The following is a 19864-nucleotide window of genomic DNA, read 5'->3' on the forward strand; positions in this document are numbered from 1 at the left end:
CTTGAATAATTAAAGAGGATTATATACATACATGTATATGTTTTCCAACCATCACCGTATGAATATATAGGTTTAATTGCGTTTGTGTTTGTGTTGGTGTCCTTATGGTTCTGGTGATAACCAGTTGATTTTTCCACGTCGGAAAATGAAAGTCTTGCATAGTCATTTAAAAATAGGATTATTTTTACTTTACTACTCTCAAGTATCGTGAAATTCACACTTTCATACATAAAGTTACGTTTCTCTTCCAGATTCATACTATCGACAAGTACATTTTAGAGGTGACTGAATTCAAATTGTAAATGTTGTCAAGCAAACGAGTGCGCTTATCAGCTGAATAGATTTGGTTTGTCTCTTGGTGCGAAGCAAATTTAGTTTGAAGAACCATCAAATTTTTTACTTGATGTATTGTTTATGGATTGTAGTTCAAAAATTCCAGATGGTTGGGGTTGAAGGGACGGGGGGGACCTTCTTTTAGGGGTTTAGTTCTTTCTATTCGCTATGAGATCCATATCAAACTCATGATATACTTTTTTTTTTGTTTTTTGGAAAGAACTCATGATATACTTAACTCTACAAAACAACAAACGTAATTCATGTCAAATTTAATTGCACTTATCCTATTTAATCTGGCCTTTACCAAAAAAAGGCATAAAGACACAAGTTATTCATCCTAACTTTTAGCATTACACATTTAAATTTGTAGCTGGCACATATCTAGTTGTGTAGGCAATAAGTCCTAACCATTGTTTGAATGCGCCTAAATAACATCACGGATTGATGTTTGACCTTAGTTGTGGGTCGCGATCGTTGTGGTTTGATGCTTGATCTTCACTGGGTGGTGATTGTAGTTGTAATCTCGTTGCAGATTATGCTTGCTGGTAGAATGTCATGCTTGCTGGGATATGTTGAGATCGTTGTTGTTGGACGACTTTTTTTTTATTTGTTTACACCAAACACTAGACAACAGTTGGGCAAGTAGTTGCTTTTTGTGTGAGAAAGATATGTTCGTGGCCTTGGGCCTTGGTCGGCCGGTCCAGCAGGATTTTATTGGGCCGGTTTACGAGTGGATCTTTATAAGAACATAACCAAGAGCACGGTGTAAATCGTTTGTAAGTTTTTTTTTAACAAACGATATTATTTTAATTAAAAGAGTAAGAGCTTAGCCTCTCAATAACTAGTAATAATGTGGTTCAAATTTGACTTTGGTGAGAATCAAATCTAAGACCTCTCACTTACAAGTGAAGATAAATGTTTTATAAGTGAAGATAAATGTCATTAGACCATAATACTAAGTGACAAACAGTTTATAAGTTAGAGTAGAGTGTCAGTGGTTTTAGGTGCGTCCTCATATAGACCTCATAATCGGAAATGTTTGTAGAGTCGTTCAACCTTCGTGATCTAGTCTATAACCAAGGCCGTTTGATAACCATTCGTTTTGTGTTTTCGGTTTTTTCCAAAATTGAATATTGAAATCTTGTTTGATAATTAATTTCAATTCGAATTGATGATTGAATTTGAATGTAAGTATCTTTTCTTTAAAATCCAAAAAAAAACCTTATCCAGTGGGAATTGAATCCTATCCGGATCCATTTTGTGAGGATCCTAGGGATCCCCACATCTTAGTCATTCATCATGTATCGTGCAATCAGAAATCATTTGACTTTTTTTTTAAATTAAACATAAATAGTATCTGACAAAAATTAACTGTACGATGTACGATAAACGGGTAGGATATGGGGATCCCTAAGATCCTTACAAAGTGAATCTGGAGAGGATCCTCTCTTAGAAATCATAACCCACGGAATATATCATTATTTACGTTCAAATTTAAAAATTATGTTTGTACTTTTATGATTATTTCTCTCTATTATGGCATCACTAATAATTTTCATTTCTATTTTGTCAAATTTTATGGTCACGCTCGCTTGTCATATGGATGGTCACACTCCCTCCAGAAAGTGGAAAGCTGTGGAGAAAGAGATGAAAATCTCTTTTTGGTAGAAAAATTTAGTTTTACGAGAACACAATTTTATATACTAAATATAATAATACAATTAATTAGATTTTTTTTTTTAGTATATCGATATTTTTATACTAAGGAGAGAGGAAATTCGACTAAGTCATACAATGAGCAACTTAATTTAGATTGAATTCGTCATCCACGAGATTTAAATCTAAGACCTCTTACTTCAAAGTGAATAGGAATATCATCAGACCTTAGTACTGAGTGACACAATTAATTAGACACTTGAAAATAAAATTTAACTATTTGTATTATGAAATGATACCAAACGTGTTCCGACATGTTTAGGGTTTGGGTTTTTATTAGAGACTCTTTCATTTCTTCGGGCTTTTTATTCTCTTGCTAGATTTCGGGCAACCAGAAAAGCAGTCCCTTTTCTTTCCTTTCTTTTCCATTTCAAAACCTTCCAAAAACCTTTTACTTTAATTTAGTTTTACCTTAGAATTTAATTTTGGTTATAAAATTGCCATTTATAAAATTCAAATTTGAAAACCTTGGTTAAAGAACAAAGAAATAGATTGGCAGCAAGCAAAGTGAAAATTCTTCAAAATTATTGTTGGAGATCGAAGAGTTACTTTTCAAACTCCCAATCTTTTTTTTTTTTCCTTTTTATATTTGTTTGGGGATTCAAATGTAGGGACTCCTTCATTGAAGTAAATATTTTGTTAGGGACTCGAATATACTTGTTGAGTCCTAAAGAGGTCCTTAACAATTGTGAAGACCCTATTATCGAGTCTCCCAATGGAGATGCACATTTTACGTGTTAGAAGTGACTTCATGATAGAGAGCTTGTGATTTGTGTGAAATATTGAATGGATTTGAGGGAATATTCCACATGTACATAATCATTTCTCCAACTAAGGTCAATATTCCACATGACCCATTTTGAGTTCGATTTTTGAATGTGGTGAATAATTCGATAGTGGCTAAGAGGAGGCTGAAGTGTGTAAGTCTTTCCTGCCATCAGAATGGTGGACTGCTGAAGCGAAGCCACTAGCTGATTTTTTTTTGTTTTTCTTAACAACCTTAAGCAAATTCCCCCTTTAAAGAATTAGGCTTGCATTTGTGGCACTATCCAGCAACATCATTGTACTTTCTTCGTCTCGATGAATCTGCAACATTCGTTAAAATTAAAAGTTGCCATAAAATATCACAACAGTTGGGCAAGTAGTTGCTTTTTGTGTGAGAAAAGATATGTTCATAGCCTTGGGCCTTGGTCGGCCGGTCCAGCAGGATTTTATTGGGTTGGTTTACGAGTGGATATTTTATAAGAACATAATCAAGAGCATGGTGTAAATGGTTCATATGTTTTTTTTTAACAAACAATATTATTTACATTAAATGAATGAGAGCTTAGTTTCATAATAGTTAGTAATAATGTGATTCAAATTTGACTTTGTTGATAATCAAATCTAATACCTCTCGCTTACAAATAAAGGTAAATATTTTATAAGTAAAGAAAAATATCATTAAACCATAATGCTAAGTATATAAGCCCTGATTTGGTACTGCTTAATTTTTTTTTAAAAGCTGGGATGATAAAAAGTTGAGCCCAATGGTAACTCAACAACAAAGCACTTATTTCCAAAATTGTTGTGAGAAACATCTGTAAAGTGGAAACAGTTATGTGCTGCTTTCAAAAACCGGCTTTTTATCACAGCAACACGGGTTAACAGTAATGTTTAATGAAAGTTTTCAAATGGCAATCCTACCTTCACCCCTCGCGTCTCACTTCTCTTCCTTGCTCAACACCGACCACCACCACTACACCAACATTCATCCATTTTCTCTTTCCAGATCCTCCAAATGCACAAATAAGAAAAATATTCAATCTTTTTAAGAAACCATTTTTGAAAATTTGCCGATTGGTTCGAATCCCATAATCCGAGTGAGAATCAACCCATAATTCGAGCAAGAACCAGTCTAGAATCCGAGTGAGAATCGCCCCCTCCACCCATCTGCCACACCCATCCACCCCAAGCTAGTCACACCCCGTAGATGAAATTGGTGAGGAGGGAGCTCGGAGCAAATTCTGAGCTACCCAGAATTCGTTGGTGCAACTGGGTTGGTGGGTATTTGAATCCATTAATGGCGTGCTCTGTTTGGCAGTGTGTGGATTTGAATTATAGGCACGGATTATCTGCAAATTAAGCTCAGCTCCCTTCAAACCTTCAAGCTTCAATCTTAAATCTTAAATCTTAAATCTATTATGGTAGAATGGTAAAATAAAAGAAACCCAGGAAATAAATTGAGGCGGTTGTGGCGACCGGGTGGTGGTTGTGGAGGTGGTGATGGAGAAAATGGAAGTGAGGACGGAGAAATTGAGGGAGGAGAGGTTGCATGAGAGTCGGACGGTGAAAATGATGGAGAGGATAGGTTAGATTAAAAACAGAGAGTCTGATGCTTCTAGAATTCTAAAGAGAGATTAAAATAAAAAATTATAAATAAATAAAATAAGTTATATTAGATAATTATTGTATTATATTTCCTATCATTTATTTGTTAAGAAAATTAAAATAATGGTACATTATACCATACCATTTTTTGTCATTTTATACAGGTACAACTGTTTTACATAAAAGTTTACCAAACACTATAACATTATTTTTTTTTCTTTTTTTTTTTCCAAAATCACTTTTACAAAAAAATTTATCAAACACTCTGCTGTTTTATATCACAACTGTTTATTCTCACAACACAGCAATACCAAACTAGTCCTAGTTTGTAAGTTAGAGTAGAGTGACGTTGGTTTTAGGTGCATCCTCATATACACCTCATAATCGAAAATGTTTGTAGAGTTGTTCAACCTTTGTGATCTAGTCTATAACCAAGATCGTTTGATAACCATTCATTTTTTGTTTTCAGTTTTTTCCAAAATTGAATATTGAAATCTTGTTTGATAATTAATTTTAGTTAGAATTGATGATTGAATTTGAATGTAAGTATCTTTTCTTTCAAATCCCAAAAAACCCTATCCAGTTGGGAATTGGATCCTATCTGAATCCATTTTGTGAGGATCGTAGGGATCCACACATCTTAGCCACTCATAGTGTATCATGCGGTCAAAATTCATTTGACTTTTTTATTTAAAATTAAGCATAAATAGTATCTGACGAAAACTAATTACACAATGTACGATAAACGACTAAGATATGAAGATCCCTAAAATTCCCACAAAATGGATCCAAAAAAGATCATCTCCTTTAAATCATAACGCACAGAATATATCATTATTTACGTTCAAATTTACAAATAATGTTTGATTGTACTTGAATGTTTGCGTTGAACCCAAAGATACTCTATAATTTTCATTTCTATTTTGTCAATTTTTAAGGTCACACTCGCTAGTCATATCAGAAAATGGAAAGCTGAGGAGAAAGAGACGAAGACCTCTTTTTGGTAAAAAAATTTAGTTTTACAAGAACACAGTTTAATATACTAAATATCAAAATACAGTTAATTAGATTTTTTCTTTTTGAGTATATCGATATTTTTATACTAAGACGAGAATAAATTCGATCAAACCACACAAGGAGCAACCTAATTTATATTGAATTTACCATTCACGATATTCAAACCTAATACCTTTTACTTTCAAGTGAATAGGAATACTACCAAACAGTAGTACTGAATTACATAATTAATTAGACACTTGGAAATAAAATTTAACTATTTGTATTATGACATGATATCAAACATGTTCCGGGGGTTAGGGTTTTTAACTTTTTATTACTCTTTCATATCTTTGGGCTTTTTATTCTCTTGCTAGATGGGCAACCAGAAAAGCAGTCCATCTTTTTTCTTTTCTTTTCCATTTCAAAATCTTCCAAAAACCTTTTACTTTGAATTTAATTTTACGAACTTTAACGAAAAATTTCTGATACTGTTCGTTTTAATGAAAAATCATATTTTTACACTAAAAGTTAATCCAGTACTATTAACTTTACCCTTTATTTTATCGTTATAATTAAAACTCAAAATTTTCAAATCATTTTTATTAGTTTTTCTTTTAATTTTGGTTACAAAATTGCCATTTATAAAATTCAAATTTGAAAACTTTGGATAACGAAAAAGGAGGCAAATTGTCTACCCTCCTGTTATAATGCCCTTCTCATCCCCTCCTATTTGTGCGGTCACGGTTAAGTCACGTCAACATTTTATATTCTTATTATTTTTTGTCTCATTATCTTTATAAAAAAAAAATTAGGGTAAAGTACAAAAAACTACCTCAACTATTGGTCTTACGACACTTTCATACCTTATCTTTTTTAAATGACAATGTCATACCTCATCTTACGAATTTGTGCTAATGTCATACCTCCGTCAGTTTTTCTATTAGTTTCTCTGTTAAGTGCTGACGTGGCTTGGCTTAAATAGTGACGCGGCTGAAATAAATTAATAAAATATTAAAAAATTAATTAAATATTAAAAACTAAAAAATTAAAATCATTTAATATTTTTTTTACATGGGGACTCACCTCATTTCCCTCTCCCGTCTTCCCCAAATTCGATCCACCCTCTTTATTCCCCATCCACCCCCTTTCTCCCTTCTCTCATTTGCAACCCCACCCACATTTCTCTCATCTGCAACTCGCACTCACCCTCCTTTGTCTCATCTTCATTATCGACTCCATCTACCAATGACCATCACCTTCTTCCTCATTCTAACTGATGACATCGAAGTTGCCGATCTCCGGCACACCAACCTCGCCCCTCTCTGGGTACCCACTCATTCCATTGATCTCCTCCCTTTCCTTACCAAACTACCCATATGGGTTCGATTACTTCTGCGAATCCTTGACAGCCTTATCGCCCCACGATTACCAAGTAATCGACTTCGTCGTCGGGTTTGCAGAAGTTGAGGATCGCCTCTACCACTTCCCTTTGCTCTCGCAGCCCAGCACCATCTTCAAGCCCAGCAAAACGCAGCAGCAATCCTGCACCCACCACCGCTGCCGAGTCTCTTATGAATACAACTTGGGCTTTTTTTTTTTGGGAAAAATTGAATGGTTTTGCTTTGTTTGGTTGCTTGGAAAATGTGGGAGAAAGGAAATGAAATTGGTGGGTGCCTTGTTTTTTATGCATGCTTGTAGGTTAGAAATAAAGAGAGCGGCGGAGGAAGAGAAGAGAGGCACCTGGTCGGAATGGGAGTGGCTGGTTTGGGGTGGGATCTGGGTTTGGGTTAGGGGAAGACGGCAATCTTGTCGGCCCCGACCTTGACAGCTCTCCATTTCTCCCTTTCTCCTTAATAGCTTCGGAGAAGGCGACGACGGTGGGCAATGAAGTGGGAGAGTGAAACGGGTCGGAGCTTGCAGGTAGATCCGAGAAAGGAGGGTAGATGAAAAAATCCAGGTGGGTTTGGGGGGTTATGGGCACGGCGAGAGAGAAAAGTGGGGAGGAATGAGACTACGGTGGAGAGGAGAGGGAGATGTGAGAGAGATAGAGGGGAGAGAGAGGGTGGAGGAGGAAGGTTGGGGGGGGACGGGTGGGAAGGGGACAGGGGAGTCGGTTGGGAAGGGGTTTTGGGGATGCAGAGAAGAGAGAGGCGAGATGGAGGGGAGAGAGAGAGGGATTTAATATAATTTTTTTAAATTTTTAATTATTAAAAAATATATTTAATTATATTTTAATTCAGTTGGATTAGTGAGTGGCCCGTATCTAGCCACGTCAGCACTTAACAAAGAAACTAACAGAAAATTTGACGGAGGTATGACATTGGCACAAATTCGTAAGATGAGGTATGACATTGTCATTTTAAGAAGATGAGGTATGAAAGTGTCGTGAGACCAATAGTTGAGGTAGTTTTTTGTACTTTACCCAAAAATTAATATAAAATATTGACGTGATTTAATAATGACCATACAAATTTAAGGGGATTGGAAGGACACCATAATAGGGGCAGACAATCTGCCTCCAAAGAAAAAAAGAAGTAGATTGGCAGCAAGCAAAGTGAAAATTCTTCAAAATTAAAAACCCAAATCTTTGTCTTTCCTAAAAGTAAAAATATAAAAAAATAATTCAATGACCACCACATCCCCGTTCACAGCTGCGATGATGCCTATCTTCCACAATTGTTAGACCAAACCAAGAAAAAAGCTGTCTCTTTGCTCTTCATCTCTCTCTCAGCAAGAAGAAGTATGTATATATATACATATACATGTATATATTGATTGATTGAGATTTGAATATTTGAATAATTGATATAAAATCATAGATGGCGGGGTACAAAGGTGACGATGAGTACGATTACTTGTTCAAGCTGGTATTGATTGGGGATTCTGGGGTGGGAAAGTCGAACCTGCTTTCCAGGTTCACCAGGAACGAGTTTAATTTGGAGTCCAAGTCTACCATCGGTGTCGAGTTCGCCACCAAGACTTTGACCGTTGATTCCAAGCTCATCAAAGCTCAGATTTGGGACACTGCTGGCCAAGAAAGGTGATATTTTTCCTCCTCTTTCTTTTTTCCTCTATCTGTTCTCCTTATTTTTTTTTAGTTTTTCTGATTTGGGTTTTTGATTCTTTTAGCTGAGTTGACTTGGAAATATTTTGATATAATTTCTTGGCTCGAGTTTTGATTGAATTGTATGCTCAATAGTCAGTAGGGTTATCCTTTGAATTTCTTCTGATATTAATATATGAAGCCTGACAGATTGTTTTGTGTGCAAGTTTGATATCTGAGGTGAACAGGAAGAGCCCAAGATTCAGTTTTATCAAAAGGGTTTTCCCCTGTTTTCGGAAATTTCGTGGGGGTTATGGAGTTTTTTTTTCTGTCTCCCTAATTTTTAACCACTTATTTTGAAATTTTACCTGTAGTTTTGCGAAGTTTTGCATACTCATATTATTGCAGTCCTCTTTTTCTTGAGGAAAGGATACGTTGATACTTGTATATATAATTGGTTGAGGAAGATGTTCTCTTGACCACTCCCAGCTGCCATAGCATATTTTTTTGCTCGTGGAGCTTTCAAAATACTAGTTTGGACTTTAGAGTGGCCTTCTGTTTTGCTTCTTCGTCCAACCTTATTTCACTTTTCATGGAAATCCCTCCTTCAAGGCTTGACATTCTGCGATTGGGACAGTTCTCTAGTCTGGGTCTCCAGACATGGCTTGATTGCTTCTCTAAACTGGAGAATCCAAATTGTGTTTAATGAAGTACTCCTTCAGGGGTTGCCATTTGATCCCCTTTGTGGGAGGGGATGTGTTTGTTTTTTCCTCTATTGTGTGGTGTTGTATCTTATGGCAAAGTTGGGAGACAATTAGTAGCATTACTAATGGCCTGAATAGGGTTAGGCTTTTTGTTCCTCAGTATCATTGCATATAGGTGTTCCAAGAGCTGCTTACACACCAACAGTTTTTCTGACAAATTAATATTGTTATTTCCTTTTTGTTGTTGCTTGTTCTCTATATGTAGAGCCCAATCAAGAAAAAGGTTTGTGTTTAGGGTGTTTGGGCAGGCCATGTCAACACATCCTGACACCTCTAACGAAAAGATACTATTTGAAAAATGGTCGATATCTTCCATCGCCTCACCACAAAAGAGGCATGCCTGAACTATATTTGAATAGAATATTGCCTACAAACCAATCCTCAGAGGAAAAGAAAAGGAATTTGAAAATTTTCAGTTTTGTGTTTTGTTGAATTGTAATGCAACTCTGCAGTGCTGTTGATGGCCAATTATTTTTGCCTAATTTCATGGAAATGATCTTTGGCTTATGAAATGTAACTTTGAAGTTTGCTTTGCGAAAACTATTTGGTTTTGAACTCACTGTGTTTCTAGCTTTTGTTTATGACCAGACTTCTGACCTATGAGTTAATTGTCGTGTTACAAGAAGTTTTGTACCTAAGTATTGTTCGCAACCGCTTTTGACTTTCATATAGTTTTGTTGAAAACGCGAAAGTTACTGATTATGTTCATGTCATGTGTATAAACATTATGACGTGTTAGCTGTGTGCAAGTGATTGAATTCTATTGAGTCTAGTTGGAGAATATTATTTCTCAAGGAAAAGCATGATATGAATTGGCGAAAAACACTATTTGGCTCACAAGGTCCAGTGGGGGAAAGATAAATCAGCTGGCTAATCTGTTGTTGATACTGCCCGGGATTGGAGTCTTGTGTATTATTCCGTTGTTCAGTGTATGCTACACTGATTACCATGAGGTACTGTAGCGGTTGCTAGACCATAGAGCTTTCTAATACGATCTAAAAAAACAGGAACTGTAAATAGTTGGAGTTATATTTGGGTAAAAGTGTTGATTGCAGATATGTTGCCGTGGTCTGAATCTCCCTCACATTGGGCGTCATGTTCAAGCGGAAATTACATCCATTGCAGGGTCAAATGGCCCTCTAGCTACAATTGCAAGTTGTTGTTTGAAGTTGTAAAATTGCTGTTAAGTTCTAAATTACGTAGTTTCCACTAAATTCCTTATTGTTATAGGTACCGTGCCATTACAAGTGCATACTACCGAGGGGCTGTTGGTGCTTTGCTAGTGTATGATGTCACTCGGCATGCCACATTTGAGAATGTAGCAAGGTGGTTGAAGGAACTGAGGAACCATACAGACCCCAACATTGTAGTGATGCTCATCGGCAACAAATCAGATCTTCGCCATCTGGTGGCTGTCTCAAAAGAGGATGGTAAATCTTTTGCCGAAAGAGAGTCCCTCTACTTCATGGAAACTTCTGCGTTGGAAGCAACCAACGTAGAAAGTGCATTTACCCAAGTCTTGACTCAAATATACCGGGTGGTAAGCAAGAGGGCAGTCGAGGCAGGCAACAATGGAAGCGCTTCTGCTGTTCCGTCTAAAGGACAGACCATAAATGTCAAAGATGATGGTTCTGTTTTCAAGAGAATTGGATGCTGCTCAAACTAGAACTGGTAATTTTCGTGCTTTTCTTTTTCGGGCTTTTCTTTTATCCCGCTTTCTGTATATGATCACCGGAATCTGTCTTTAGAATAAAAAAACTAGTTTTTCAGATACATTGCTGGCTAAACTGTCTAATAGGCCAGGCCAGGGTCTGTATATTGAACGTTGGGTGGGTTCGTTTCCTTGTATACCCGAACTTGTGGCCGCCGGATCATAATTCGTAGCTTGTTATAGTATTTTAGCTTCATTTGTGTACTTGCAAAAATCATGAACATCGACTCTACTACACCTTAGTTGTTGTATGTAATTTCGTCCTTACCCAATGCCGCTTGTATACAAAAAGACTGATGAATGTTTTCGGTCGTATCCTGTACTACTACAACTTTTAGGACAAGGATTGTCTGCCCTCCCAGTGCCCGTGCCCTTTTGTTTGTGTGGTTATGGTTAAGCCACGTCAACAATTTATATTACATTTCATTTTTGTCTTATTATCTCTATAAAAAAAACAATATAAAATGTTGACGTGGCTTAACCGTGACCACACAAAACAGGAAGGCATGGGAGGGCAGACAATCTTTGTCCCAACTTTTAAACTACATCTCCGGTTTTGTCACTGAACCCTCCTGTAGCTGGCCGAGTTCAGAAAACATGTACCACTCCATAATTCATGCGATTACTATTTCCTGAAGAGATTTTTTAGTGTGCCCGGACCATGTGGCTCTACACATGATGCTATGTCGTGCTGGGATTCTGGATGGAGTCTTGGAGAAACAAGAAATAACGTCAACCATGATGCTTGAAAACCTCGCGTATACGCAGAATGCTTCTATATGTATATCTTATCTTTTTGTTTTTCATTTTTTTAACTTACAGATCAATCTTCTGGTAATCTGATAGCTACTATACTGATTACGCAGATTTTCAGATCTCTTCAAAGTTTACATGGTTACAAATTTACACCAGTTTAAGCTATAAATTGGCTAATACTTACATTTGATGATATAACTTCAATGGTGTCGGTCCTCTACAGATTAATCTGGTCACTTTTCGTCGTTGGAGACGGCCTCCGGAAGTTTATAGCTGGGAGGCTTATCAGCACCCCTCCTTGAGTACTCCCTCCATCTTCGAGCTGCTGCTGCCGCTCTCCTTGATCTTTCTTTCACTTCCTCCTCTGAAAAAAGATAACACATTTCAAATTTAACTTCAGACTTTGATACGTCCATAACATATGAAGCATTAAACATGTTCAAGTAGAAAATCCCTCTTCCTGGCGGACCGGGACTCTACGGCTGGGTCTTATTCCATCCCAAACTCGGATTAGGAAGAGTGCCCTAACGATAAAGTGACTCAAATCATTACAACCATGTAATATCAATATTTTGATGGGATAGTTGAAGTTTGGAGGATAATAACTTTATGCTGAAAAGCCAATATCAGCTGAGGCGGGATTCGGCAAGAACCACTGGTGCGTAAGATTACGAAGATGCAAATCAAACCGGCACCCAAGGGAGATTAGAACTTTTGCTCGAGGAAGAAAGCATGTCGGAATGATAAGAAAAAGAACGACAAACATGGAAAGCCTTTCTGAGTCTTACACATTACCCATTTGAAATAACATCTATCTGGACAAGGCAGCTATGCAGGTATATGAGCACAGCAGCAAACGAAAAAAATTACTTCTGTTAACAGTTGGTGATCCAAATAAGTTGATTCTAACTCAATTGGACCTCAAAAAGGAAGAGATGGCGCTACACCTTGAGAAGGAATATAAATCAAAATGTAAAAACCTCTTAGAGACTAAATTTTAAAACATATTGCGATTAATACATTGGACGTACTTGAGGTTAAAACGGTGAGAAACGAAGAAAGGGTGGATGGTACTCACGTCGAGTAAGTTGTATTATGTTTCTTCTGTACATTGATATTTCAAACATTAGTTATTAATATCATTCTTTCTACAGGTTTGCACTTACCTGAATTTTGGTACTCTTTGGTGTTACCCCAAATGTTGTCCCAGTATGATTCTGTTTTATCTGAATCCTTCTTCTTCTTCTTCATCCTAATTTGAGCTTGTTCCTGCAATAAACCCAGGTTTGTGAAATGTCATAACTCAAAGCATAAATGCACTTGGTACTTTAAAAACTTGTTAGCAGCGATCGAGATTTTTTCTGCCAAGAGGGAACGGCAGCACAGAAATTGGCAACTCAAGGTTTTTGTTTTCTTCTTTATCAGAAGAAACTGAAATTTCATAAGACTGCTCTTTGGATCAGAATATTGAAGGTTTCATCCTTGGTAGTTCATACAACCGAGACACTGAGTATTACTGATTTTACTTTATAGCAAAAGAAATCACAAAACATTAGATTAGTTGAAGGTACAAAAAAGAAAAGGGAGCTCCTACCAAGACTTGTGATTGCCTCTTTTGCCACCGAGAACTTGCCTGCCACATTAACGAAAATTGCTAAGCTAGTTATGGCGACAATGAAGATAAGCTAGAAATAATTTTATCCCAAAGATTAATCTAAGCAGATGAGTTTAAGAACATATAACAAATATTTATACATTCTTCTTTTGATTTGCTTCTTGATTACATCAGAAGTGTTTCAAGAGCTACGAGGAATAAACTTCCTGGTTCTACTTCGTTTTAGCAGAATTCAGATAATATGCCAACACATTGTAGTTCAAGGCACAAAAGCAAAGATAATATGCCAACACATTGTAATTCAGAAAATGTCTTCAGGTCATTAACTGAAAGTTGTGAAAAATCATAGACAATGTATAATACAAAGAACGAGTAACATACCATTCTGAAAACATCCACTGATGAGCCCATACCTGCGAGCATCAGTGCAACCTGACCATCCACAGTACACTTTTAGCTACTGAAGTTATAAACGAATAAGAAAAAAGTATAAAACGCAGCTCTTTTGGTCAAAGTTTAGATAACTAGAAAGACTCAGAATTGATTAGTACGACCAAGCAGCTAAGAAAACTATTCGCATCGAAGGATTTCAAAATGGTGATAAAGAAGGTGAATATAATTATTAGTATAAATATAAAGCTTGGACAATTCAAACATTATAATGATTGCTTTCCGTACGTTTACTCTTTCTACTCTGCGCATTTCATCTTCGAGCAATGATAGTTGAGCAGCAGAAGTCCAATGGATGCAATCAACAGGGCTGAAACAAAGAAGAATTTGTCAACTAATAATCAAGGACAACTAGTAATTTCCAGGCATCTGATAGTACAATTGACAACTATCCAGTGACATGAAAATTTCAAACGTCGAATTTGTGAAAGCAGTACAAGCATGCACGAAAACAAAACTATTTGATGCTGCAGAAAAATTTGAAATTTGTAGAAAAATGATTTGATTATTTGTCAAAAACCAGAAATACTTTCACGAGCTTTAAGGAAGACTCTTCTAACAAGTCTGAAGTCAAATTCTTATTTGATGTAAAGTAACGCTCTTCAGTGAAGTGTGTCCCGTTTCTACCTATTTACACGCAAACCATGAAAATACAAAGATGCCTGATTCCTAATATATGTCTTAGTTGAACACACAATACAATTGACAAAAATGGAAGTAGGACTAATCAGTTTGTCACAAAATGTTCATCATATTCGAAAAACCGATGTCAAAGTACCTACCAACTATCAATTGCCTGTTGAACTAAATCTACGCTCCCGCACTGACTGTATACTCGGGCTCTTCCAAAGTCTTCCTCGATTCCAAAGACGTCTGGGGCAACGCTGGCACAGTTTTTGCAGCCTATGCAGCTAAACTCATCAACAAATGCATGATCCTTTGGTGCAGACTCGTTCAGGAAAGGATTGATTGCTGTCAAAGCATAGCCGTGAATTTCGTCGTAAACCATGCGTTGCACGGGGTCACTGAGCACCTCATAGACCTCATTGATGAACATGCAGAAATTGTTGGTGTCTGGATTATCACCACTCAAGTCCGGATGGCAAGCTTTCATACAATTATAATACGCCTTTTTTATTTGTGCCGGCGTTGCATCTGGAAGCTGTTATTAACATAACATACAAAATCTAAAGCATTTCACGCAAAACCCAACTCCTCAAAATTCATAAAAATATGAACTTTTGGATATTCCCCCAAAAATTAAACTAATTAATTTGCGCAGAAGCATAAATTTTTTGCAAATTTAAACAAAACCCAGATGGAATTTAATAAAAGGGGTACAATATTATTAAGCATACCAATCCCAAGACGGAATAGTAGTCATCAGCGACGGCGTTCGTTGAAGGTGAGTCGTCGGTTGCCACTCTGAGCCTGCTATAGCCTCTACGCCTCCTCCGGCCGCCTCCATGACCACCCATCAAAGTCAGGCTACTGCCGGGCTTGGCTAACATGCGCCATGGGCTTCTAGAGCACCCATTCCGTAATGGGTTTTGGAACTTGAGAGCTTCAGTGAACACAGGGGATGGGGTCAGTAATTGAGCCATTGACGAGCATGCAAATTGCAACTCCAGCTTATTGCTTTGGGCCAAATTGAATAATATTGAAACAGAGGAAGTAAAAAAGTTGGATATTTTAATTTTTGGGAGATAAATTTGGAATATTTGAAAATTCTGAGGTGGAAGAAATTTTGGCGTGGAAGGGAGGGATGCTGAGATGGCACTTTCAGAGCCAAACGTTTTCCTGAGAATGTGGACAGACCCGAGGTGGTTCCATCGTGGGAAGTGGCGAAGTACGGCAAGCATACAGGGAAAACGTGTCACCTCATGAATAATTGCTGCTGCAACTCTTAAGAGCAACTCTACCGTTCCGTTGGAGCCGGTCGAGCCCTCTCCTCAGGCAATCCATTATTTAATCCACCTAATAAACAATAATTACCTTTAATGAACAGTAATTGCATTTGGTATCTCCACCCCTACACTTAAATAGCCCTGGCAACAGGTAAATAAAATAATAATATTTTTTGCACTCCCTCACGTCACTCCTCTCTTTCCCGTGCACCTCACTCTCTCTCTCCCATTTTTCTATGAAGTTCCTCTCTCTCTCTCTTTACACTCTCACTCTCTCTAGAGCTCCGAGAGCTCTCACCCACTTTCCTCTTCGAAAATAAAACAAATCAAACTCCAAAACCATGAAATCTTAATCTCTAGGACTAAAGGATCCTTGCTATACCGTTGCATGCATCATCAGACCATCATGATGTAAACCACCATTGAAGTCGAGAGCTTCAAGATCTGAATCTCGAACCCAAGTGAGGTTCTCTATGCAAATCTTGTTTCATTATGTCTTAATGTTGCTTAGGACAAGATTTGTGGTGTTTTCCGGTTTGAAACTAGAGGTTTAACCCTCTGTAATTTCTTTGAAACCTTGCCCAGTTTTTGGTCCATCCTCGGAGCAAACTCTGGCAAGTTTGTGGGTTGAGATCCAACGGACGCCAAGGCAAAATAGAAGAAAAAACGTGGTTGACGTCAGGGCGACGTCAGCCTTGCGTCAAACCCACTCCGAGCTCTCGGGCTGGCAACTCTCCACCGGCCTCTCGCTCGGGCCTGCTCGGGTTCCCTTGCCAGCACACGTTGGACTTGATTGCTCGGGCTCTCTGGCACTGTTCACTCGCATGTCCCTCGGGCTCCAGCACACGCTGAAGCTGCTTTAATCGAACTGGTTACTTTGTTGGAATTGGATCCTCTCTGAGGCAACCCCTCAGGATCATCTTACCGATGTTAGTGGGTCGTTGGATTTTTATCCAACGGTTACAAACAGGAGGACCCTCTAAAAATTATAATAATTGTAACTGTTGGATAAAAATCCAACAGCCCACTAACCCCGATCAGAAGGATTCTGAGGGTTTGCCTCGGAGAGGATCCAATTTCTACTTTGTTTCACTCGGCTCCATTACGTGTGGTACAATATCGTGAAGTGACAGTCATTGCTCAATTTGGGTTAGTACTTGATGCAACGACTCAAACTTTATTTCATTGTGATGTAACCAAAACAACCACAATATGTTTCACTTTGAAGATCAAAAGCGAATTTTGCAAAAGCTTCTAATTCTGCAAATTGTGCCAATATCAATTTTGATTTGCCAGCTACTTGTTTTATGGCTTTCTATTTGAACTATACTATAAAGAAGTTAATGTTGTTGGAAATGTGCCCTAAAGCCAATCATATGATGATACTTTACGGACATTTCACATGTTAAACTAATCTAGTTTTACATATAAAAGGCAAAGATTATTGTTTGAGCCGTCTCATATAAATGTTATATGCTTAAACGATAAAGTCCAAGGAATATGTGATTGGGAGAATGTAATCTAATGAAGTTAGATTCATGAGACCATTCTTTCGTAGACACATCCTAAATGTTCCTGATCATAGGATTGTCAATTGGGCATTGACAGTCCGTAAAGATCGGTACGTACTATGTCTTCTCTCAGGGAGAGTGATTAGTCTCGAGTCATTGGTGTGTGTGACATCAAGACAAGTACGTAGGTGCTCAATAGAGAATGAGTACACTGAACGTGATCAACGAAGAGTTCTTATATTCCATGTCACATGAGAACTCATGGTTGGGATAATGCAAAGTAGTCCTTTGACCTGAGGCATCACAGTTGTCTTGTGGTTAAGTCCTTGATCTTTGATTATGTCAAAGTCACCCCCTCGGGGTGTCCACGACATCGTTGGGGTTAAGCCACTTAGCTATGGAGACAAGTGAATGCGCAACAAGGGATCTCTAACCTTCAAACAGTTGAGGGAGAATACTCTATGATATGATTTGGAATCTCTGGCCAGAGTATGAATGAGATTAGGGAATGCGTTCCAAATCACATTCAAGGAAATCATATAAGCACACGAATCACATTGGATAGTAGACATGAATAAATAAACTATCATACCAAACAATGTGGTCAAGAGTATTAGATTAGAGAAGGACCGTATTGCATTTGTAATCCCAAATTGAATAGGTTCTCTATCCTCTTCTGATTAGCTTGGGTAACCATGATATGCTGCTAGGTGTCACTCATGGTTTGTGGAAGCCCTAAACGTGTGTAATCACTAAAGGGAGAATTGAAAATAGTTTCAATTCACAATCGATGTAAAATGGTTTTAATCGCCCACTACCTCGCTAAAAGGAACCTAATGGATCGCACACCATAAAAGGTGGAGATTGAAGATTAAACGGAAATGAGTAAGAATGATTAAATAGGTTTAATCATTTATTTATGGCAAGGATTAATTAATATGTTAATTAATCAAACGAATAAGTTCGTTAAAGACTTCGGGATAGTTTTGGACCTTAAGGCCCAATGGGCTTCGAACGTCAAGCCCATTAACTTAAGTTGTATGACAATTTAATGAATGAAGATTCATTAAAGCCCAAAAGCCCAAAATCCCCTAAATGGCCGGCCATGATGAAATGAATTAGGGTTTTGGTTGTTTAGGTCACTTAAAGAAGTGACTATATAAATGATTTTATAGCCAAATATTCATTAAGTGATTAATGGATTATTTTGGGTGAAAATGGGTGAGAATTGTCTCTCCATTTTCTCTCTAAAGAGGCCAACACCTTGGAGGGTACATCTAGCAATCCTACTACTCCAAGGTCACTCATTTCTTCTACAATCAAACCTTGGTGAAGAGACTTAGAGGTTCCCTATTTTGGGAACTTGGAGAAACCTATTTTTCCATCCAAATCCATGGATCTAAGAAGTAAGGAATGAAGGCCCTATCTCTTTGGGTGATTAGCCTTTGCTTATGCAAAGAGGAATCTACAAAGGTAATAATTTCAACTCACTTTGTTTTGAGTTGATTATTGGTTCACCAATCTACTAGGCTTTGAATTTCATGGTAATGTTTTGTTTTTGAGTGCATGCAAGCATGATTCCGCCTTTAATTGTTAATTGCATGCTATATGATGTTGCTCAAATGAACATGTTTTTCAAAATAATTCCTTCAAATGTTCCACCATAAAATCATATGAGGAGTAGTCTAACTACTTATAAGCATATCAATATGTGATTCATTATCAACACGCATCTACACGTGTAGCAAATTTTCAAGCTTATCACGTGAACAATACAACTTGGGTGATGTGGAGCACGTGTGGTCATAGGGCTTAACGCGTGGAACAACTTGCTCTAATACCATAAAGAAAGTTGAGATTCCATTATAAAACTCAAGATCCTGCCCTGGAAACTGAAAACCCATATTAATGGCCGGTCTGTTTCTAGAATAAAATAAATTGGCAGATAAGAATAAGGGTCCTATTAGGGTACTCCCAGAAATATATCCAATTGAGACAAGGTGGAACATGTAGCTCAGAAGATTAGAGTACATGGGTATGAGCCACGCTGTTGGGGTTCGAATACCTCATCACTGACAACCACCCTAAAAATGAAGGACCTTTTCTTTTGGGGTAGAAAAATCATGATAGAGATAGCAGACCCAAAACTATGAAATTTGGGTGTGGAAATAAAATATGATTTTTACACGTGGGCCCATCGCGAGTTACACATAGAGATATGAGACAAGCCTAAGGATGAAGGTTCGTCAAGATCTTTGCCTTGAGCCTAAGGGTATTATGAATTGCTCAAAAGAGTCATTAGTCTCACACTACATGTGAAATGTTAAGAGAATGTTGGCAGAACAACAATTAGTAAGACTAATTTATTGAAATTTATATATTCTAACGCAATAATATTAACAACCAAATATGATATGTATATATTACAAAAAAAGCAAAATTGTAAAAAAGCAATGAGCTTACGGATTTTGCAGATAGAGGCCTGCGGATTTTCCATGTCTTTGAATATAATTTCACTTCTATTCAATGCTTGTAGTTTTGCAAGCGTCTGCTCCACCAGGATTTAACTATTTATGAAAGTTTTAGCACTGAAACTTTGATTTTGGTGAACTTCTTTGTGTTTCTCTCTCATAAAGTTCATATGAATAAAGGTTCCAAAATTGACATAACAAATGCAAATGAACGT

The 19864-nt window shown here is 37.3% G+C and overlaps 2 protein-coding genes across 3 annotated transcripts; one reads left to right on the forward strand and one right to left on the reverse strand.

Annotated features, from left to right (window-relative positions):
* Window positions 1–7947: 7947 nt before the first annotated feature.
* Window positions 7948–11143, forward strand: LOC103405852 (ras-related protein Rab11D-like). 2 transcript variants are annotated; one of them, XM_008344866.4, is made up of 3 exons: window positions 7958–8161; window positions 8241–8461; window positions 10459–11143. In XM_008344866.4, the coding sequence occupies exons 2-3, from the start codon at window positions 8241–8243 to the stop codon at window positions 10892–10894; spliced, it is 657 nt and encodes a 218-aa protein (XP_008343088.1). In that variant the 5' UTR covers window positions 7958–8161; the 3' UTR covers window positions 10895–11143. The 2 variants fall into 2 exon arrangements, with proteins under 2 accessions (XP_008343087.1, XP_008343088.1); XM_008344865.4 differs by having other exon boundaries at window positions 7948–8461.
* A 557-nt stretch (window positions 11144–11700) lies between these two features.
* Window positions 11701–15625, reverse strand: LOC103405851 (uncharacterized). The gene is made up of 7 exons (XM_008344864.4): window positions 15119–15625; window positions 14543–14922; window positions 13989–14070; window positions 13692–13742; window positions 13290–13328; window positions 12862–12964; window positions 11701–12059 (listed from the first exon to the last, which is right to left on the reverse strand). Exons 1-7 carry the CDS (start codon window positions 15620–15622, stop codon window positions 11929–11931), a joined length of 1290 nt encoding a protein of 429 aa, XP_008343086.3. The 5' UTR covers window positions 15623–15625; the 3' UTR covers window positions 11701–11928.
* Between the last annotated feature and the right edge of the window lie 4239 nt (window positions 15626–19864).

This window comes from Malus domestica, chromosome 17 (genome assembly GCF_042453785.1).
Source record: "Malus domestica chromosome 17, GDT2T_hap1".
In the NCBI taxonomy this organism is placed as follows: domain Eukaryota; kingdom Viridiplantae; phylum Streptophyta; class Magnoliopsida; order Rosales; family Rosaceae; genus Malus; species Malus domestica.